General features: G+C 45.0%; 1 protein-coding gene across 1 annotated transcript in view; it reads right to left on the reverse strand.

Moving 5' to 3' along the window:
* gpm6bb (glycoprotein M6Bb) overlaps nucleotides 1–22,628 on the reverse strand; it is a 203,202-nt gene extending 180,574 nt beyond the window's left edge. Inside the window, exon 1 of the mRNA XM_078408981.1 lies at nucleotides 22,445–22,628. Within this exon, the coding sequence (XP_078265107.1) occupies nucleotides 22,445–22,448 (4 nt within the window). The 5' untranslated portion in view covers nucleotides 22,449–22,628. The remainder of the gene's footprint in view (nucleotides 1–22,444) is intronic.
* Between the last annotated feature and the right edge of the window lie 746 nt (nucleotides 22,629–23,374).

Consider the following 23,374-nt stretch of genomic DNA (forward strand, 5'->3'; position numbering starts at 1 on the left):
GTAGCATCTCTGGAGAGAAGGAACGGGTGAGGTTTCGCGTCGAGACCCTTCTTCAGATGGGTCGATCTCGATGCTGCCGGTCCCGCTGAGGTAGTCCAGCATTTTGTGTCTATCTTCGGTGTAAAGCAGCATCTGTAGTTCCTTCCGACGCTGCCCAGTAAATCATCTCCATGCCCCCCATAAAGGGTGGCACCCAAAAGTTAATGGAATTGCCCAACAGCTGAGACACAACTGATGGTGACTCATAAAGGACAAGCAAAACTTACTTTCTTCTGCATTCGATGAGCGATCATGGAATACATTTGGGAAACAGAACAATACTCTGACATTTAGAGTTACCGATCTGGGATGAACGTCAAGAATGTGCCAACATCATTCCTTGGTGTCTCTGCTAAACATGTCATGTGGTAACACACATGCACTGAACTCTATCTGATATTCAGCTTCAAGGAAGTCAATGGGACCAAACTTCAAAACAGTATTGAATATACACATTGTTACCCGTGTATAATTGTATATGATTAAAGAAGTAGAAATATACTTTCGTTGAAAGGCCAAGGAGCCCGCTTACTTTTTATCTCCACACAAAGAAAAGAACTGCTTTATTCAACTGAGACCTTGAACTCCACCAACTTATTTTATAGTTTCTAACAATAATGAAAGGAAAGAGATTGGGAGGCAACAAATTGATAAGGTGCTAATCAATAACCTTACAGTCGTGGCAATGAAACTGATGAGCGTCGAGTTAATAGCGATTTCATTCTTTGTAGAAGGTCATCTGTATTATTGTTAGTTCCAAAATTAAACCGTGGATTTTAGAATGTGCAGTGAAGAAAAGATGGCTGTAATTTGCTTTAAAACAGTCTGACTGCATCAGATTGAAAGTGCACCACATCGTATAGTTTTTACAAATCTACAATTTTCATGCTGACCTTTGTTTACTGAGAACATAATTGGATGCGTGTGGGTCAACAATGCATTAATTTTCCAACAAAGATTTCATTTATTCTGCATTGAACATCTGAGCAAGCTTGTAGGTGGTGGTGCCACAAGACTTTCTGTGTTTTAGAGTTAGGTTTTGAATTATCACATGCTTCTCTGCAACATTCCTGATGGAACAAATCATTGCTCCCCCTCACATGAAAGAGAAAGTATGTGTAAAAACACTTATATAATCAACACAGTTGTAGGATTCTTAGAACTGGCTTAATGGCTGTGTCTGACAGCAATGAGCATAGCACATGGCATACCAAGGTTCAGTTTGCTGCAAAACTAGGTAATGGAGGAAACGTATAAGGAAGACTTGGAGATAGACACAAAATACTGGAGTAACTCAGCGGGACAGGCAGCATCTCTGGAGAGAAGGAATGGGTGACATCTCGGGTCGAGACCCTTCTTCAGTCTGAAGTCTCGACCCGAAACATCACCCATTCCTTCTCGCCAGAGATGCTGCCTGTCCCGCTGAGTTACTTCAGCATTTTGAGTCTATTTTCGGTTTAAACCAGCAACTGCAGTTCCTTCCTACGCAAAGAAGATTTGGACATTGATTGTTTGGACCATTTATGGTACCTCAGGATATCCTAAGTGTAAGAAAATAACTGCAGATGCTGGTACAAATCGAAGGTATTTATTTCACAAAATGCTGGAGTAACTCAGCAGGTCAGGCAGCATCTCAGGAGAGAAGGAATGGGTGACGTTTTGGGTCGAGACCCTTCTTCAGACTGATGTCAGGGGGGCGGGACAAAGGAAGGATATAGGTGGAGACAGGAAGATAGAGGGAGAACTGGGAAGGGGGAGGGGAAGAGAGGGACAGAGGAACTATCTAGATGCAACACCTGTCCCTTTACCTCCCCCCTCAACTCCATCCAAGGACCCAAACAGTCTTTCCAGGTGAGACAGAGGTTCACCTGCACCTCCTCCAACCTCATCTACAGTATCCGCTGCTCTAGATGTCAACTTCTTTACATCGGCAAAACCAAACGCAGGCTCGGCGATCGTTTCGCTCAACACCTTCGCTCAGTCCGCCTTAACCAACCTGATCACCCAGTGGCTGAGCACTTTCAACTCCCCATCCCACTCCCAGTCTGACCTTTCTGTCATGGGCCTCCTCCAGTGCCATAGTGAGGCCCACCGGAAATTGGAGGAACAGCACCTCACATTTCGCTTGGGCAGCTTGCAGCCCAGCGGTATGAACATTGACTTCTCCAACTTTAGATAGTCCCTCTCTTCCCCTCCCCCTTCCCAGATCTCCCTCTATCTTCCTGTCTCCACCGATATCCTTCCTTTGTCCCTCCCCCCCTGACCTCAGTCTGAAGAAAAGTCTCGACCCGAAACGTCACCCATTCTTTCTCTCCTGAGATGCTGCCTGACCTGCTGAGTTACTCCAGCACTTTGTGAAATAAATACTCAGGATATCCTAAGATCTTTAAACCAGGCACTGCGTCTGGGGAGCAGTTACTATTGAGCAATAGGAAATACAGCAGCCAAAAGGCACAGGGCAAGCACACATTAACAGCAACCTGAAAATAATCAGGTCATCGAGTTGAGGAATAAATACAGAATGGAACAAGAAGCAGCAGAAAGATTTTTTTCTGCTCCTCTTCAAAATAAGCCTTTGGATCACATCACTGTGTGTTACATACAACAGATGGACCCCTACCGTACACACTGTGGCGAGAACAGTGAGGTTTTACCCTTTTTGACAACCCAGTCTCCTGCCCTCTGTGAACTCACAGTCAAAAACAGATGGCCAATGAACACTGAAGGGTCAGAGATAAAACACAGCACTGCACTGTAGGAGATCACGAGGCAGATAGATGTAAAAGAGCTCTTCCCTCTGCTTTGCACCCACGTCTCACATTTTCATGCAATTTCCTTCCCTTTCATCATTAAAATATCTTTAGATATGCCAGTGAATAAATTGCTCCACTGTTGCGAACCAAAATGAAGCAACATAGTTACAAGCGAGATGGTAGTTCTCCAGAGCATCCAGCAAATGCACATTGTTCACACAATGTAAATGTTCATCGCACATTGTTCCCACAATGTAAACCCGACCTAAATGTAAATGTTGTTATAAAATAAAAGGCAACCGATAATACTTCGTTCGCTTGAAATTGCAAGGTAAAAGCTTGTTGCAACGCTATTTCACAAAACACTTTGCAGCGCCGGAGACCCGGGTTCGATCCCGACTACGGGCGCCGTCTGTACGGAGTTTTACGTTCTCCCCGTGACCTGCGTGGGTTTTCTCCGAGATCTTCGGTTTTCTCCCACACTCCAAAGACGTACAGGTAGGTAGGTTAATTGGCTTGGTAAATGTAAAAATTATCCCTAGTGGGTGTAGGATAGTGTTAATGTGCGAGAATCGCTGGTCGGCGCGGACCCGGTGGGCTGAAAGGGCCTGTTTCCACGCTGTATCTCTAAAACTAAAAAAACTAAAGATGATAAGCCTCTTCTGTTTACATCCAAAATCTCTGCGATGTAATCTACTTGGCTATCAATAGTAACGAGGACTTGTGAGCTTCTTAGTGGTTGAAACAACAAACATGACCGGCCGTGGTCACCAACAAAAAACACACTTCGAAAACTACAATTATTCATTTCAAGTGAAAATTTGTTTTAAATGTTAAATGGTACCATTACATTAATGATGCTGTATATTTGAAGTTATAATATGGAGCAGTATATTTAGTAGATAGACACAAAATGCTGGAGTAAATCAGCGGGACAGGCAGCATCTCTGGAGAGAAGGAATGGGTGACGTTTCAGGTCAAGACCCTTCTTCACACTCTCTTGCCCTAGTCCACAGGTGCTTAGTTTAGAGATACAAGTTTAGAGACTGAAGAAGGGTCTCAACCCGAAACGTCACCCATTCCTTCTCTCCAGAGATGCTGCCTGTCCCGCTGAGTTACTCCAGCTTTTTGTGTCTATCTTCGGTTTAGATCAGCATCTGCAGTTCCTTCCTACACAGTATATTTAGTAGATACAGGTAACGTAGGTGGTGAGAGCAGGTATTGAGGGGGGTTGTTCTGGGATGCCAGAACCAACTGTTGAGCCTTCCCGAGGTGTCGTGGGCCTAACTCAACGAAACACCAGTGAAGTGGGGTGCCCACTTGATAACCCCATTGATATACTTGCATCTACAGGATTAGTGTTTTTATGTGCTTGTTTACATGTAGGTAGCTGAATATTGCATATGGAGTTAGTTATTGGCCTTAGCAAAAGATGGTATAATCAGTTTAGATAGTACTTTGGCTTTAGGCATGGTTTTCTTGGTTGAGCACTTATTCTGGTGTTATAGCACAAGTACTTTGTGTTTTAATTGTAATTTTTTAAAAAGTGCACGGCTGTATCTTGTCATGTTGGTCTACATATTTAATTGTAAAATGGAGAAGGTAACTACAGTAATAGCACATTTTCCCAGGATTGTTTTGTTAACATGGTAATGGAGCACCACATTAGTTAATCACTGCACTATACACAGGGACTGATTGTTCAAATGCAAATACTGGATCAATTAGGATTTTCTGGCGTGAGCCATTCCCCAAGTAGAACCTTTTACATAGAGGAAGCCAGTTCCCCGATTCCAGTGCCAATGAAGAACTCACTCCTGTTTAGTAATTACAATTCATGTAATGTTTTATTACCAGCAGCATCCACGAGGCAAAAGAAAATTTGTGATCAATCTTCACATCAAAGAGACTGGAACCATCCACATCTTTGGACACCCTGTGCGTAGGGGAGAGGGTAGAGCCGAGGATTTCCTGGTTGGGTTGCTCCTGGGCCTGGCCAAGCTGGCCATCCACGACTCACGGCGCCAGGCGGAAGAGGGCTCTGCCCGAGCCAGTTGCCTGCCCCTTTTCCGGGGTTACGTCCGTGCCCGGGTGGTGTTGGAGAGGGACTGTGCGCTGTCCACGGGCACACTGAGGGATTTCCAGTACCGCCGGGGGTTGAACACAGTTGTAACACAGTTGTATAGTAGTTAATTTAATATATTTGTTTGTCTTGTACTATGGTAGTGGGTTCTGTTTTGTTTTGTTGTATTGTAAATATTGTTTTTAATAATTGAATAAATGTTGATTAAAAAAAGAGTCTGGAACAAAATGCATGCCACAGAAGATATAACTATTTTATTCCCAAAGACATGAAAGATTAAGGTGCACGCAGTTTTGATGAAGGTTGAAAGTTTGGTTGCTAAACACTTTAACTCCCCGTCCCATTCCCGCATTAACCTTTCTGTCCTGGGCCTCCTCCACTGTCAGAGTGAGGCCCAATGCAAATTGGAGGAACAGCAACTCATATTTAGCTTGGGCAGCTTACAACCCAGCAGCAAGTCTCTATTTCTCTAACTTCAAATAACCCTCTCTCTCCATCCCTCCCCCACCCTAGTTCTCCAACTAGTTTCACTGTCCTCTTGATTAATTTTACAGTTTGTATGCCTCGTTGTCATCTTCCCCTCAAACAACAATGAACCATTCTACATTTCCTTGATCAACATCCCCTTTGATCTGTCGTTTTCACACTTTACCCTTCCATATCTCTACACTGCCTCTCCCCTGACTCTCAGCCTGAAGAAGGGTCTCAACCCAAAACATCACCCATTCCTTCTCTCCAGCGATGCTGCCTGTTACTCCACCATTTTGATTTACTCCACCATTTTGTGTCTATCTTTGGGGTAAACCAGCATCTCCATTTCCTTCCTACACATTTTGAAAGTCTGACATTTCTATTTCTTCATTCTACACATCTGCCACTTTCTTCCCACCAAATACATATCTGCTGAACGGTCAACAGTTGGCTGCTCGAACGATGAGAATGTTTTTGACTTCCCTTGCCAAGAATATATCCCCAGTGTCAAACGCTGTTTCGTAAATTATATGCAACCCTAACATATACAAATTGTCTGCAAAGACCTGGCTCTTGGGTAAGGACTGTCAAGTTTAAATCTTTTTAATCGATTACAGAAAAATGGCTCCAATGTGCAACATCTGTGCTACGGTTATCTAATAAATTTCTCATGTTAGTAAGTTTCAGTTTGATCAAGAAAAAAAATTGCAAGTGCTATGGAGTCTCAGGATATTTTATCAGTAAGTGCACACATATTCCGAACAACAAACGATTCCCAAAGGTCCTTTACTAAGTAATTGTTGCAGAGTCAGACATACAGAAACAGAAACTCTCGTTTCCCTTATCCCTAACCAGTCTGAAGAAGGGTCACGACCCGAAACATCACCCATTCCTACTCTTCAGAGATGCTGCTTGTCCCGCTGAGTTACTCCAGCGTTTTGTGTCTACCTTTGGTATAAACCAGCATCTGCAGTTCCTTCCTACACAGAAACAGGCCTTTCGGTCCACATTGTCCATGCCCACCAAGTTGGCAGACTGGGCTAGTCCCATTTGCCTGCATTTTGTCCTTAGCCCTCTAAACCCTTCCTCTTTGTATATCTGCCCAATGTCTTTTAAAAGTTGTCATTGTATGCAATTCTATACTGTAAGAAAATAACTGCAGATGCTGGTACAAATCGAAGGTTTTTATTCACAAAATGCTGGAGTAACTCAGCAGGTCAGGCAGCATCTCAGGAGAGAAGGAATGGGTGACGTTTCGGGTCGAGAATGCGAGTCTGAAGAAGGGTCTCGACCCGAAACGTCACCCATCCATTCTCTCCAGAGATGCCGCCTGACCTGCTGAGTTACTCCAGCATTTTGTGAATAAATGCAATTCTATAGCATCCTTTGGCAGCTCAGTCCAGAGTGAAAAAGTTGTCCAAAGTCCCTCGTAAATCTCCCCATTCTCACCTGAATTCTGAGGCCTCTACTTTTAGAATCCTCCACCCGAGAAAAAAGGCTGTGAGCACTAACTTTATTCATTCCCCTCGTGATCTTTGTACACCTCATAAGGCCACCCCTCAGCCTCCTACACTGAAAAGAAAGAGTTACCAGCATCTCCAACCTCTCCCTGTAGCTCAACACAGCCTTTTTAATGCCCATTTGCTTTTTACTTCAACAGAACGACAGTGAAACCAGTACGACGACTTGGTCAATATTTGGACCACTGGCTTGTAAGCTGCCCGAGCAGCTCCATCCTCCACCCTAGTCGTGGTACTAGTTACACTAGTTACACTAGTTACACTGTCGTCCTGTTGAGTTTCATTGTCTGTATAACTCGTTGTCACCTATCCCAGGGCCAACAATGGACCATTGTGGGCTCCACCTTTCCCTGATCATCATTGCTTTTTGCATATCTTTCATTCATTTGTTCCTTTGACCGTCTGTATCTCTTGTTACCCTTTCCCCCGACTCTCAGTCTCGAGAAGGGTCTCGATCAAATACGTCACCGATTCCTTTTCTCCAGAGGTGCTGCCTGACCCGCTGAGATACTCCTGCGTTTTGTGTCAATTGCCAGTGAGCACTGATTTGGGAATGTGCAAGTTTCAGGTGCTGTAGTTTTCCCCTACACCCTAAAGAAGTGTGCATAGGTAAAACAACCAGCCTCTGTAAATTGCCACACTATGTGTTAGAATCTAGAGGGGTGGGGAGCTTTCCTGGGACTGGGGGCAGAATAGAATGAGGCTGTAAGTGGGTGTTTGATGGTCTAGGTGGATGCAGTGGGCTGAATTCCCCTTTTCCATGCTGCAAGACTGCAAATCCAGAGCACCTGGGGAAAGCCGCACAGAGACAGGGAGAGCACGCAAACCCCATGCGGAAAGCAGAGGTCGGCATTGAACTGGGCAACTGGACCTTTGAGCTATGAGCATTGAGCGCATCTTTTGCATGTGACACTGTGGCCAGTGTTACCTTTCTGTACCAGGAGATAGTCAATAGACAATAGGTGCAGGAGTAGGCCATTCGGCCCTTTGAGCCAGCACCACCATTCAATGTGATCATGGCTGATCATTCTCAATCAGTACCCCGTTCCTGCCTTCTCCCCATACCCCCTGACTCCGCTATCCTTGAGCTCTATCTAGCTCTCTCTTGAATGCATTCAGAGAATTGGCCTCCACTGCCTTCTGAGGCAGAGAATTCCACAGAGTAAAGTAAACTAGTAGAGTAAACTTGTTTACTACTAGTTTACTACCTAGTTCAACAGCTGTAGATATTTTTCACAGCCATATGTTGCTATTGTTCTTCCTTTTATTCTCATAGTAATGTGTAATACTTTTGTTGAATTGGGAATAGAGTGGGACAAAGGAGCTACCATTCTGTCCTGCAAATTAGATATATCTTTGTGAATGTGCAAGAGTGGTAATCAAGGTGATTAGATAGGTCAAAGATCTCAACAGTTGGAAGCTCCGAGCAGATGCCATGCATGTTTTAGCCAGTTCAAGATCAGCATTCTGGGGTATTTCTGACGTGTAGTCTCCTAAGATGATCTCCTAAGATGATCAAGTACGATCATGATTGTCACGAAGGCTTCCCTCAGCAGGCGGGATGGAGAGAAAAGATTTCAGTGGGATTTTTGCTTATATCTCCCCCCCCCCCCCCCCCCCCCCACCCCCACTTCCCCACCCACCAAAAGATCCCCAATTTCCCTGTGCTCCAAGTCACATGCTCGGACCCTCCTCCAATGGTGTCAACCACCCCTTGCTACTTGTGTCCATGGAAGGTTTTGGTTTCAAGGCTGGAGCTTCCTGATGTCACACAAAATGGCTTTCCCTGTGGGCGGCCGACGTACTCTGAGAATGGTCCGGTACTGATTGGATCCCGAGAGTCCCACTAAGTCATGCAAAGCAAGCGGTCCCAACTTGTGAGTACATTTTAAGAATACTCGTGAAACTGCTCAGACCACCAAAGGCATGCACATTCATGCGACAACCACGTTCCTGAAGGACATTGTGATCAACAGGCAATGTGTCCCTTTCCGGCACTACAATGGAGGAGTTGGCAGGTGTGCTCAAGCTAAGGCAATGGGGCTGGACACAAGGACGTTGGCCTAACACGAGTGCAGAGTTCCTACTGCATATGCTGAAGAATGCAGAGAGCAATGCTGAACTAAAGGGTCTGGATGTGGATTCCCTCGTGATTGAGCAAGGCTCCTAAAATGCGCCGGCAGACATACATGGTCGTGTCAACCCAGGCATGAGCGCACCGTGCCACATAGAAATGATCCTCACTGAAAAGAAGCAAGTTGTTCCAAAACCAGAGGAGGAAGTTGTTTAGAAGAAGAAGAAGCTGAAGAAGCAAAAGCTCATGGCACGGGGTTAGATTTTACTAGTTCTGTATATAATAAAACTATTGGAACTATATATTTTTTTAAATGGAGACATGATCCCTCAGCGCCATAATGCCAGACTGGGATGCTCGACCTTGCCAAGAAGATCGGCACAAAAATGCTGGAGGAACTCAGCGGGACAGGCAGCGTCACTGGAGGGAAGGAATGGGTGACGTTTCGGGTCGAGACCCTTCTTCAGGCTGTGCCTCTTTGGACAGAATCCCGTGAAAAACGCAAATGACCATAGTGTTCCAATATATTGCACAACCTCTGTGGAAAAGCTCAGGATATTAGCTCAACAATCAATGCATTTTTCATTTGTCATAATAACACTCATCTTGGAAATGGTCTCGATCCCTGTGGATCACAATATTTAAAGTTCGGCTGCACTGAGAATCACAGCTGGACAAGTAAAGGAAAAAAGAGTTTCTCCAAGTTGACCTTCAGCTGATATTGTGTGAGGACATTTAGCGTCTTCAATTGTAACCCTATTGGTTGCACTTTCCCCTGATGCCAAAACATCTGCATCATCTTTCAACGTAGGGGGAGGGAAGTGCTTTAGAAATGAACGCTTAAGCATCGCAAACTTTATTAGGTTAACTAAGAGTGTTATAAAAGAAAGAGGCCACTTTCAACGTAAATGGAGAATAATTACTAATTGCTTCACACATAGAGGCAGAGAGTGATACAGCATGGAAACAAGCCCTTCGGCCCAAATTGCCCACACCGGCCAACATGTCCCACCAACACTAGTCCCACCTGCCTTCTCCGTGGATTGTCACCTTGTCGTGGTGGAGAAGCTTGTGTGGTCCTGAGATCCTGAGAGCGATGCCGTCTGGGGCTACGCTTCTGGTAGGGTCTCCCATGGCAGTAAGGTCGAGGGGGAGGTCCCTGACAAAGAGCAATCCAACCAAGACCTCAACGGTGGAACGGGCGGAGGATGATGGCTTTCTTTAGTGGAGCGTCACAACGGCTGGGAAGGCGGATGAAGGCTGCAGCAGAAAAGTGTCCCCGGTCGTCTTGGATACCATGCCACTGGATCCTGACCCAGATCTGTCAAGGACCGTGTCTGTGCACCAGTCTCCCCATGTTAAACAAAGTCACGCTCAGGGGTCCTTTATAAGGGAGGACAGTCATACTCGTTTTGAGTGACCGCCAATGATGTCCCACCTGCCTGCATATGATCCATATCCCTCCAAACCTGTCCTATCCAAGTACCTCTCTGTTTTTTAAATGTTGTGATAGTCCCAGCCTCAACTACCTCCTCTGGCAGCTTGTTCCATACACCCACTACCCTTTGTGTGAAAAAGTTATCCTTCAGATTCCAATTACATTTTTTCCCTTCACCTTAAGCCCATGCCCTCTGGTCCTCGATTCCTCTACTCTGGGCAAGAGACTCTGTGCATCTACCCGATCTATTCCTCTCATGGTTTTATACCTTGAAGCAGCAAATTTCAGAGCCAAACAAAAAGGCACAAAAAATGTAGAGGTTTACAGGACATTTGGTGGCCTTTCACCTCACAATATGTGTGAGGTCTCTAAAATATAACCTCACCTTTCCCGTGCTCTCTAAAACAAATCACAGGAAAGGGTGTTACATTTTCTCTTTAGAGGACAATCAAACGTTGGCTCACATTCAGTCACCAATTATACCAAGTACTACGTGACTTGGTGATCAATGATGTAACATTAATGATATACATCTGTGGCAATATGCATTTTATTAAATTACCATTTAGAAATAGATATGCTAATACCACAGATGTGCTAGAGCATCAGGATTGGATTAAAAAATTGACTTGAAAACTAAGAGAGGCTTGCCAAGTTAGAGTCAGAGTCATACAGCATGGAAACAGGCCCTTCAGCCCAACTTGCCCTTGCCAACCAAGCTACACTACACCCACCTGTCCACATTTGGCCCATTTCCCTCTAAACCCTTCCTGTCCATCTATCTGTCCAAATGTCTTTTAAATGTTGTTATAGTATCTGCCTCAACTACCTCCTCTGGCTCATTCCATTTACCCACCATCCTCTGTGTGAAAAAAGTCACCCTTCACATTCCTATTAAATCTTTCCCGTCTCAACTTAAACCTACTGCATGTCCCTTGGTTCTTGATTCCCCTACTCGCGGTAAAAGACTCTGTGCATCTACACTATCTATGCCCCTCGTGATCTTATACACCTCTATAAAATCACCCCTCATCCTCCTGTGTTAAAAGGAATAGTCTTAGCCTGCCCGACCTAGGCCTTCAAGCCCTGGCAACAAACTCATAAATCTTCTCTGCACTCTTTCCAGCTTAACAGCATATTTTCTACAGCAGGATAAAACTGAACACAATACTCCAAATGTGTCCTCAACAAGTTCTTGTCTGAAATTTGTAGACACTGCTCACGAAGGCTGGCATTTTTAATCGCTCATGTTACTGGGGAAACAGTCATACTGTATATTGACGCCAGAACTAACTGTTGAGCTTTCCCGAGGTGTCATGGGCTGAACTCAACGTAACACCAGTGAAGGGAGGTGCCCATTTGATAACCCCAATGATATACTGGCATCTACATGGTCTTTTTTTTAAATGTGCTTGTAGGTGGCTGACTATTGCATCTGGAGCTAGTTATTGTCCCGAGCACAAGTTGGTAGAATCAGTTTACTGGGCCTTTGGGCTTGGTTTACTGTAGTTTGGCTTTGGGCTTGGTTTTCTTGGTTCAGCGCTTATCCTGGTGTTACAACGCAAGTATTTTGTGTTTTAATTGTAACTAGACCAAGTGGACCCGTAGGGCCCAAACCTCTCCTGCATTGGTGCAGCACCCTCTCCTCCCCCCCTCCTCCCCTCTCCCCCTCCCCCACCTTCCTCCCCTCCCCTTCCCCTCCCTTTCCCCTCCCCCCACCCCATCCCCCTCAACACCCCTTATCCTCCCCCCTCCCCCCTCCCTAGGAGATAAATTTAACTTTAAAACGTTAACTTTAAAAATATAACACCAATTTCAATGAAACTTCTTTCATTAGCACCAAAGGGACGGCGGTGAGTAAGGTGGGCCTAAAATTGACACGCTATCGTGCACCGTTTTGGCTGCAGTTCAGGAACAAACAAACAAATGAGAGATTTAGTATATAGAAGAGCCACAAACATTTTTATCTCTTTACAAATAACAGGGCAAAGGTATTATGTGGAGAATGATGCAAGATGGTGTTGGAGCCTCATTAGGTTTGATTCGTTATTCACTATAACTGCTTATTAATGCCTCTCACAAGCCCATGTTGAATCCATGAAGTCGATGGATGGCCCTCACTTTAAAAACACAATATCAAACAAGCTACACATATATTTCCATCCATTTTTTGCTACCTTTGATGACCACTTTCCACACTTGTAGCTATTAAGAACGAGTTGCAAAGAAGTTGAAAAGGGAACAAAACGAATCTTCAAGAACCAAACAACACCCATTAAATAGTTCAACTGAAACATTTACCAGCTAAATCTTTATCAATAAATTTGGTTTAACTTCCAAATCATAAAATACAACACGAGCAAACTAATATAAACATGCTGCACTGGCACAATCAATAGTCAATAGTCAATAGTCGTTTATTTGTCACATACACATAAATGTGTAGTGAAATGAAACATTACCCGCAGTTAAACAATCCATTTCTGTCATCTTTTTGAGAAGGATCTCGACCCAAAACGTCACCCGTTCCTTCTCTCCAGAGATGCTCCCTGCCTGCTGAGTTACTCCGGCATTTTGTGTCTATCTTCGGTGAAAACCAGCATCTGCAGTTCCTTCCTACACAATGAACCATTCCATATTTCATTGAATAGCTTCTGCTTTGATCTGTCATTTTCACACCTTACCCTTCCATTTCTCCAGACTCCCTCTCCACTGACTCATAGCCCGAAGAAGGGTTTCGACCCGAAACGTCACCCATTCCTACTCTCCAGAGATGCTCCCTGCCCGCTGAGTTACTCCGGCATTTTGTGTCTATCTTCGGTGTAAACCAGCATCTGCAGTTCCTTCCCACACTTTTTGAGAAACCCATTGTTTCATCCCTGGATTTCAATAAACAAGACATTTGCCTGGATAAGATGCAGTCCTGCTACATTGAAATGCTTTCAAGAATATCGGAGAACATGCCAGATAAAACCGTGGTGTCACCAGCGATTGAAAATAGTCACATCTAAAAGAAAATTTCTTTAAAGGATAATTATGCATTCAGTCCTCAGCTCAATATTTTCACTGCAGCTTTAAAACAGACTGGCATGTCATATGTTAGTGCAACAAAGGCAATTTTGTCTGCTTCTAGTGGTGTATATATCTGCTTAATATGTACATGCGAAACAACCAAGTGCCTAAGAAAGACTACTTAACATTTCTTATGCTGAAGGACAAGTTCAATTAACTAACAATGAGGCCCAAACTAATTTCATTGTGATGGTGTGAAATGTAACTTCAGTCCAGGAGCAACCACATACTTTTCTGGCTGAAGTTGCAAACTAGGCATTATTCTTTGTTCGGCTGGTCACAAGCAATGGCCTCGGCATTAGACCGTCCTTCCAAATTGCACCGAGTTTCCGATGGATAGAACAATTAATTTTAAAGGCACTTTGCATCAGCTTAAGCTCAGCTGCCAGCCAGAGGATTAGTTACCAAGAGGGTTTAAAAATCTCAACAACAAAAAAAAGTGTCAAACTGCACATAAACAGCCCAATTGTTAGGCAGTTGTTTTAGTTCAGTTCCAGGCAGTGGTTTTAATTTAGTTTAAACTAAACTAGTTCATCTAAACTGAAACTACTGCCTCGAAATCGGGCTGTTTATTTAAACAGGGCTGTTTATGTAAATTGCCCAATTTCAATTCAGTACTTGGAATGGGTAAATGAAAAGCCGGAATAATGCTGATGTTATATTCTGAACAACAACAGCCCACTGCACTCTCAGCTCCATGACAGCTCCTTGGCAATGAGTGAAGTTTCAATTGTATGTTCTGCAAGGGCTTCATTACACTTGAATTGGTGAAAACGGCAATTAGGCGAGGTTATGATAAGTTCCTCTCGGTATGAACGAGTGCAATACATCCAACATATTAATGCATTATCATGTCAGATCTCACAAATGGGTCTTCAAACCTCCAACTATGTGAACAGGCAGTGTTATGTGATCCATTTTGGACTGGGGGAGGGGGATAACCATTTAGTTTGCAAGCATTTATCGAAACTTGGAAGAAATGAATTGTTTATTCAGTACAAAAGTTTACAATCCTTGGATAATGTAAAATTGCTCAATTGTAATCCTACAGACTACCAATTATTCTTGGTAAGGATCGCATAGAAGAGCAGGGTGAGAAAAGTGGGTACGACCCACTCAGTGAATGTAGTTTGCAATTAAACCAAATATCCTGATAACCAGATCCAGCATTGACCGTCTGAAGAAGGGTCTCGACTCGAAACGGTGGCTCAGCGGTAGAGTTGCTGCCTTACAGAGAGAATGCAGCGCCGGAGACTCAGGTTCGATCCTGACTACGGGTGCTGTCTGTACGGAGTTTGTACATTCTCCCCGTGACCTGCGTGGGTTTTCTCCGAGATCTTCAGTTTCCTCCCACACTCCAAAGACGTACAGGCTTGTAGGTTAATTGGCTGGGCAAAATGTTTTTTTTTTAATTGTCCCTAGTGGGTGTAGGATAGTGTTAATGTGCGGGGATCGCTGGGCGGCGCGGACCCGGTGGGCCGAAGGGCCTGTTTCTGCGCTGTATCTCTAAATCTAAGTCTAAATCTAGAAACGTCACCCATTCCTTCTCTCCAGGAATACGGTCTGTCCCGCTGAGTTACTCCAGCATTTTTTGCCCATCTGACCGTCTAGACACCCAGACGCACACCTGTGGTGGGTTACTGCACGGGATATAAACTTATGGCCACATGACAGCTGCAAACGCTGCCTTCATAGCAGAGATAGTAAAGTTACTCTTCTGGTATTTCGCGGTGATTGCAGCATATCATGATTTAGAGCAGTGGGCAGTACGGGGAAAGGAAAGGGTCAATGGTGACCCGTTGACAATTTGCAAACCAAATTGGATAACACTTAATATAAAAATGTATATCTTTAAAAACAGAGAAACATTACCAGTATTAAAGCATGACATGACTTTTGTAAGAGCAATTCAGTTATTCTTATTTCCTAGCATGTTAGACGTAACCTTTTTTTTCCCTTCCTTCAAATACTTGCCCAAATCCTCAGTGAACGTCTACTTTCACCATCCGTTCATAGAAACATAGAAAATAGGTGCAGGAGGAGGCCATTTGGCCGTTCGAGCCAGCACCACCATTCATTGTGATCATGGCTGATCATCCACAATCAGTAACCCGTGCCTGCCTTCTCCCCATATCCCTTGATTCCGCTAGCCCCTAGAGCTCTATCTAACTCTCTTTTAAATTCATCCAGTGAATTGGCCTCCACTGCCTTCTGTGGCAGAGAATTCCACAAATTCACAACTCTGGGTGAAAAAGTGTTTTCTCAGCACAGTTTTAAATGGCCTCCCCTTTATTCTTAGACTGTGGCCCCTGGTTCTGGACTTCCCCCAACATTGGGAACATTTTTCCTGCATCTAGCTTGTCCAGTCCTTTCATAATGTTCTACGTCTCCATAAGATCCCCTCTCATCCTTCTAAACTCCAGTGAATGCAAGCCCAGTCTTTCCAATCTTTCGTCATATGACAGTCCCGCCATCCCGGGGATTAACCTCGTGAACCTACGCTGCACTGCCTCAATCGCAAGGACGTCCTTCCTCAAACCAGGCAGAGAATTCCAGGTCATGACTATTTGCTGGGTGGAAACTTCTTTGTTCATGTTACCTTTGGTTCTTTTGCCAAACACCTTAAATCTGTGCCCTGTGGTTCTTGACCCTTTTGCTAAAGAAACAATTTCAGTGCATTCTTTTCTTTTCAGACCCTTCCTGATCCTGAGAATTCCCTTTCAAATCAACCATAAATCCACCATACTTATACATTTATATAGAAAGCTCACATTTCCAGGCTAGCAATGCTTCGAAAAAAAATAAAATAATGAGACACAAATCAATTCCTGAGGCCTGAAGTGAGACAGCATGAACTTCCTCTGGAGGATCTGGTTTGTGGTGCATTTACACTTCTGTATCCAGTTGGAAGTATACTCAGTCAATCACCTAACACAGTACAAACTCAATATGCATTGACGTTATGGTCGCAAACACAACTCATCACTAACTAGGCTGCCAGATCAATGCACTGTATCGTACCCACAGCTTTAATTATGTTTCTCCTATTTGACACAACTTTAGTTGGATATATTCTTTCCCCCATTTAATAATCTCAGCTGCTCAGCTAATCAGAAGTAGCTGGTATTGACAGATCCTCGGGCTCCAATGTGACCCAATTTGCTTTAGATCCATGCCGTTGAAAGAGGGACTGACTTTAAAGGCAGTCTGGTTCACAGAGTTTAGGGAGGGAAGTATTGAGTTCATCACCACCTCAGTTCCCACACCTCGAGTACTTGCCCTGGGCTGGGCTTTCCGGAGAAAACAGTTCCACTGAAGAGATTGAAGGACATGCCTCACGGCTGCCATTACAAAATAGGATCACAAACAAGAACTGTCCTCTAGGCGACTGAGAACACGTCAATGAATTCTTCACTGACTTCTCCTTGTGATTGCCTGCATTGTTAAACAAATGAAAGAAAGCAAGAAAGCACACCAATGCCTCTACTTCCTTAGAAGGCTTAGGAAGTTCGGCATGTCTCCAACAACTCTCACCAACTTCTACAGATGCGCCGTAGAAAACATTTTATCGGGATGCGTCACAGCTTGGTTTGGGAACAGCTCCATCCAAGACCGCGAGGAATTGCAGCGAATTGTGGACGCAGCCCAGGCCATCACACAAACCAACCTCCCTTCCATTGACTCCATTTACACTTCACGCTGCCTCGGCAAGGCCAGCAGCATAACCAAGGATGAGGCACACCCTGGCCACTCCCTCTCCTCCCCTCTCCCATCAGGCAAAAGATACAGAAGTGTGAAAACGCACACCTCCAGATTCAGTTTCTTCCCAGCTGTTATCAGGCAAATGAATCATCCTACCACAACCAGAGAGCAGTGCCGAACTACGATCTATCTCATTGGTGATCCTCGAACTATCCTTGATCGGACTTTGCCTTGCACTAAACGTTATTCCCTTATCATGTATCTATACACTGTGAATGGCTCGATTGTAATCATGTATTGTCTGTCTGTTGACTGGATAGCACGCAACAAAAGCTTTTCACTGTACCTCGGTACACGTGACAATAAACTAAACTGATTTTTTTTAGCTATGCAGAGATGAGCAGAACAAAAGGTGTTGTGTGGTCTCTTGCCTTGGTGGCAATCATGAATGTGTATCATCGAGTCAGAGAGTCATGCAACACAGAAACTGGCCCATCAGCTCAACCTGCCCATGCTGAACACCTGCCCATGCTGAACAAGATGCCCCATCAGAGCTAGGCCCTTTTGCCCGTGTTAGGCCCATACTCCTCTAAACCATTCCTATCTGTGAACCTGTCCAAGTGTCTCTTAAACGCTGTTATTGTACCCGTCTCAATCACCTCCTCTGGCAACTCATTCCAGACATCCACCATCCTTTGAGTGAAAAGGTTGCCCCTCAGGTTCCTATTAAATCTTTCCCCTCTCACGTCAAGCCTATGTCCTCTACTTCTTAATTCCCCTACCCTGGGCAAAAGGCTCTGTGCATTCACCCTATTAGACTCCCTTCATAACTTTATACAGCTAAAAAGAACATCCCTTAGCCTCCAGGGTTCCAATGAATAAAGTCCTAGCTTGCCCAATCTCTCCGTATACCTAAAGCCCTCTAGTCCTGACAACAGCCTCGTAAATCCTTCTTGGAGCAAGTGACCAAACTGAACACCAAATACAGTTTCAACAACTTCTTGTACAACAGTAATATAACATCTCAATTTCTCTACTTAATACCCTGACTGATGAAAGCTATCAGTCTTTACCAGCCTATCTACCTCTGATATCACTTTCAGGGTACTGTGTACCTGTACTCCTAGATCCCTCAGCTCTACAACCTGTACTCCTAGATCCCTCAGCTCTACAACACTCTCCCAGGGCCCTAGCATTCACTGTGAAGGATCTGCCCTGGTTTGACTTCCCAAAATGCAACACCCTGCACTTATCTACAGTAAATTCCATTAGCCATTCTTTAGCCCACTGGCCCAGTTGACCACGATCGTGCAGTAATTTTTAGTAACCATCTTCACTGTCTACAATGTCACCTACATTAGAGTCATCGGCAAACTTGCTAAACATGCCTTGTTCATTCTCATCCAAATCATTGACATAAACCACAAACAGCACCAGGCCCAGCATTGATCACCGAGGTATGCCACTAATCACATCTCCAGTCCGCAAAGCAACCTCGCACCGCCACCACCTACCTCCTCCCACCAAGCCAAGAGGATAGACGCAAAATGCTGGAGTAACTCAGCAGGCCAGGCAGCATCTCTGCATTCCTCTTCGCCAGAGATGCTGCCTGACCCGCTGAGTTACTCCAGCTATTTGTGTCGATCTTTGGTTTAAACCAGCACCTACAGTTCCTTCCTACACACTCTGTGTCCAGGTAGCTAGCTCTCCCTGGATCTCATGCAATCTAACCTTCCAGAGCAGCCTACGATGTGGAACCCTATCAAAGGCCTTACTGAAGTCTGTACAGACAACATCTACGGCCTTGCCCATCCTCACACTATCTTACTGTCACGGTGGCCAGTGGAAATGGATTTCCCCTACTTACCTCTTATTAAGTTTAAACAAAAGATTTATTACTTAATCATTAAAGAGCTCCCAGCACCAAGGAACTGTGTTCATACTTCATTTTTTTTTACAAATTAAAGCCATTTGGCCCATTGAGATAACATAACATAACATAACATAACAAAACTTTATTGTCGCTCGGCACAACACCGAACGAAATTTCAGCAGTCACAGCAAAAAAAGAAAAGAACACAGGACACACGACCCCAACACAAACATCCATCACAGTGACTCCAAACACCCCCTCACTGTGATGGAGGCAACAAAACTTCCCCTCTCCTCCCCCCGCACCCACGGACAGACAGCTTGACCCCTACCGAGGCAACCGACACGCACAGCCCCCGCAAGGGGATGGAAGGCCCCCTGGCCGAGCCGCCCCGGGCACTGAATCGTCCCGCGGCCGCACCGGGCGATGTTAAGTCCAGCGGCCGAGCCGCACAGGGCACCGAAACGTCCCGCAGTCGAGCCGCACCGGGCACTGAAACGTCCCGCAGCCGAGCCGCGCCGGCGATGTTAAGTCCCGCGGCCGAGCAGATGATGCTGGTTCTGGTTGTGGGTGCATGCCCATCAGTGCCATCCCCCAACATATCTCCATGCAAGTATTCTCACCCATCTTGCTCATCTATTTCCTCCCATTCGCCCCCCCCCCACCTGTCTCCTGCCATCCACTCACTTTAAAGTAATTTACAGGAACCAATTAACTTGAGCACATCACAGAGTACTGGAGAAACTTAGCAGCTCAGTTTGTATCTGGGGAGGGGGTGGACCCATCACCTACACATTCCTCCCCCGATGCCGAAACGTGTAACTGCAGACGCTGGTTTATGGGAAAAAAGACACAAAGTGCTGGAGTAACTCAGTGGGTCAGGTGACGTTTTGGGTCGGGGTCCTTTTTCAGATTCACATTGTGTCAGTGGTCAGTGCCCTTCTTCAGACTCATGTTTCGGCTGGGGATTCTTCCTCAGACCGAGTCTGAAAAAGGATCCTGATTCGATATGTCACCTATCCACGTTCTCCAGAGATGCTGTCTGACCCGCTGAGTTCCTCCAGCACATTGTCACCCCCCCCCACCCCCACAAGATGTTGCTTGATCTGCTGAGTCCCTCCAACACTTTGTCTTTTGCGAATGATTCCAGCATCTGCAGTTTCTTGCGTGACCAATTAGCCTGCCTCAACTAGGACTCATTGCAAGAGAGAAAGCCAGAAATGCCAAAAAGACAACCTACATTTTACACAATGTGTAAAAAACTGCAGTCTCCTTCTTTTCGTATCTACTGCACGAATCCAATCCTACATTAATTTCTCAATACATAATAAAAAATTTAAAACCTTTTTTGAAATTAAATGATGAGGAACCTTTTCCTCTGGCAGAATTGATTCAAAATGATGGACAGAAGAATCAGAAAAAAAGTTCAATGTAACCAGTTACGATGATCTGGAAGCTAGTTTGACTGCAACTTTTGAAAGGGAATTGGATATACTCCAAGTTGGAAAATATACAGGGCCATAGGGAGGAGAGGACGGAGTGCTAGTACTGATTGGGTAACTCTGGGCAAAATGCATGAGATCTCCAAGGGCTTCTTTCTATGAGGCGATTCAATGAAATCCATTCCAATTTGTTCTTGTTTTCCCCTCTCTCCCCCCCCCCCCCCCATTGAAGTTCTTATTCCAGAAAATTGTCCACTGAACGCCAATTGACTTAATTTGCACCTCACACTGCCTCAGCAAGGCCAGCAGTATAATCACGGACAAGTCACACGCTGGGCACTCTCCCTTCTCCCCTCTCCCATCAGGCAAGAGGTACAGAAGTGTGAAAACGCACACCTCCAGATTCAGGGGCAGTTTCTTCCCAGCTGTTATCAGGCAACTGAACCATCCTACCACAACCAGAGAGCAGTGCTGAACTACCATCTACCTCATCGGGGACCCTCGGACTATCCTTGATCGGACTTTACCTTGCACAAAATGTTATTCCCTTATTATGTATCTATACACTGCAAATGGCTCGATTGTAATCGTGTATTGTCTTTCCGCTGGCTGGTTAGCACACAACAAGAGCTTTTCACTGTACCTCAGTACACGTGACAATAAACTAAAGTAAAAAGTGTGTATCATAAAGTCAAATTAAATATCAATCTCAAACCTAGGGTATCTGCTTCATGCCAAATGCCCATATCTAATTTCCCATCCTCCAAACAAGAGGCTCGTTTTACATTTTCAGGAATTCTTGCATCTTAATATTAAACGAATTGTCAGGCAACCAATATCATCCACGCACTGCACTGAAGGCACAGGATCAACACTACTGTTACTGTAGTCGGACCGTTTATGGAGCATGTGACCACCAAGAGGCCCCTTAAACATTTTCAGCTTAAGAGTTGGGGGGGGGGGGGAGAAAAAAAACCCAGCATGGAACAGCAGGCAAAATAATCAGCGTGTTTCTGTACAGTAAGTGGTAAATTCATCAGCGGGTCAAAAGGAAAAAGATCCGGAGAGCGAGCAAGCCTGAGAAAACTTCCAACAGTGATTTGTGCACCTCTGTCGTTGCGAATGCAGTACTAGCCAGAGAGGGGGGGAAAAAAGTCTGCATGCCAACAATATAAAATTCCTGGTATTCTTGCCAGGCAAGAATAAGACTCAAACCATAATTCTCCTCTGGAACAGCTGCTATAAATCAGCATTCACGTTCTCATGATGATTAAAGCATTACTTTTTTTTTTTAAGTAATTGCTTTTTAGGTCTCTGAATTATTATTTTTTGAGGGGGAGGGGTGGGTGGGTTAACTCCCTGATCTGCAGAAGGTCCCCTAAATTGAACCGAGAATGATAAAAGACTGTAAACTAAATAATTCCCTGAGCATTGTGACTTGGACACCAAGTGTTGATTCATTTGCCCCAGAGTCAGCTGGAAAGAGATTTCACCTCTTACAATAAATAACCTAGTGGGTGGGGGGGGGGGGGAGGGAGGGAAAAAAAACATAAAGCAAACCCCCTCCGTGGGCTTTCCTTCCCAGAATTGGACAGTTGTTCGTACAAATGATCCGACATCAGGAAAAGTCCAAACTTTTCGAATGAACACATTGCAAATTAAAACCCTTGCCTGTGCAAAGTAACGGAGAGGAACAGCAGCAGCTGAGACAGGATCAGAGAGACATCACAATCAAGTTATTTCTGTAACATTTTACAGCAGAAAAATCCCGAGTAACGGTCATTGATAGTCTTATTATTTTGTAACAAAAGCAGGGCAACTTCACATTCCCAGCTCAGAATTTGACAGCTCGGTGTGGAGAGGAAGTTTCAGATTCTAAACTTCAGTGCATTTCTATGGGGAGGGGTTGGGGTGGGGGGATATATAGGAGAACAAAAATCCAAGTGCCCCCCCCCCTGTAAGTGTGTGTGCACTTACCCATTTTTTAAGCTGAAAAGGGGCGAAGTTGGTCGAAGGTGGTGTCGGATCCTTTCTCTTTCTCTTGCTTTGCTTGCTCTGCTCTGCTCTCCTCTCCTCTCCTCTCCTCTCCACTGTCCCGTTCTCCCCCTGGGTAGGCGAGTCTGTACCTAAGCTCAGAGCTCACAGCGCCTGACGTCAGGCTCCCTGCTGAAGAGAGAGGGAGGGGGGAGGAAAGGATTAAATAAAGCCCGCAAGAGCCCAGCCAAGTTGTTGGAATGAGTGGAGAATATTACCAGGGCAACTACAAAATACTGTTCCAACAAATAGAAGTGACTCCGTGAATACCCAGCAGCACAATGACCAGGCATTGCTGGCAAAGTAATAGCCTGGTGCCAGTTAGCATTGTTCTACTGGGAAAAAAAATGATAAAAGTGAGATTGCATACCAATAAACATGTCCTCATAGTGGACCAATCTGAGGGCAGTTTTGGGTATTTGAAGATGACTAGACCCAACTGGACCTTCACTTCACTTCCAATTTCCATCCTGCCCTTAAATATACCTGGACTATCTTCGACCTCTCCCTCCCGTTTCTTGACCTCTCCATCTCCATCACAGGAGACAGACTAGTGACTGACATCTACTATAAACCCACTGACTCGCACAGCTATCTGGACTACACTTCTTCCCACCCTGTCTCCTGCAAAAAAGTCTATCCCCTACTCCCAATTCGTCCGTCTACACCTCATCTGCGCCTGGGATGAGGTGTTTCACACTAGGGCATCAGGAAACGGGGCTTCCCCATCTCCATTATAGATGAGGCTCTCACTAGGGTCTCTTCTACATCCCGCAGCTCCACTCTTGCTCCCCCTCCCCCCACTCGTAACAAGGACAGAATCCCCCTCGCTCTCACCTTCCACCCCACCAGCCAGCGGATCCAACAAATCAT

The sequence above is a fragment of the Rhinoraja longicauda genome, chromosome 12 (genome assembly GCF_053455715.1).
Source record: "Rhinoraja longicauda isolate Sanriku21f chromosome 12, sRhiLon1.1, whole genome shotgun sequence".
Classification (NCBI taxonomy): Eukaryota; Metazoa; Chordata; class Chondrichthyes; order Rajiformes; family Arhynchobatidae; genus Rhinoraja; species Rhinoraja longicauda.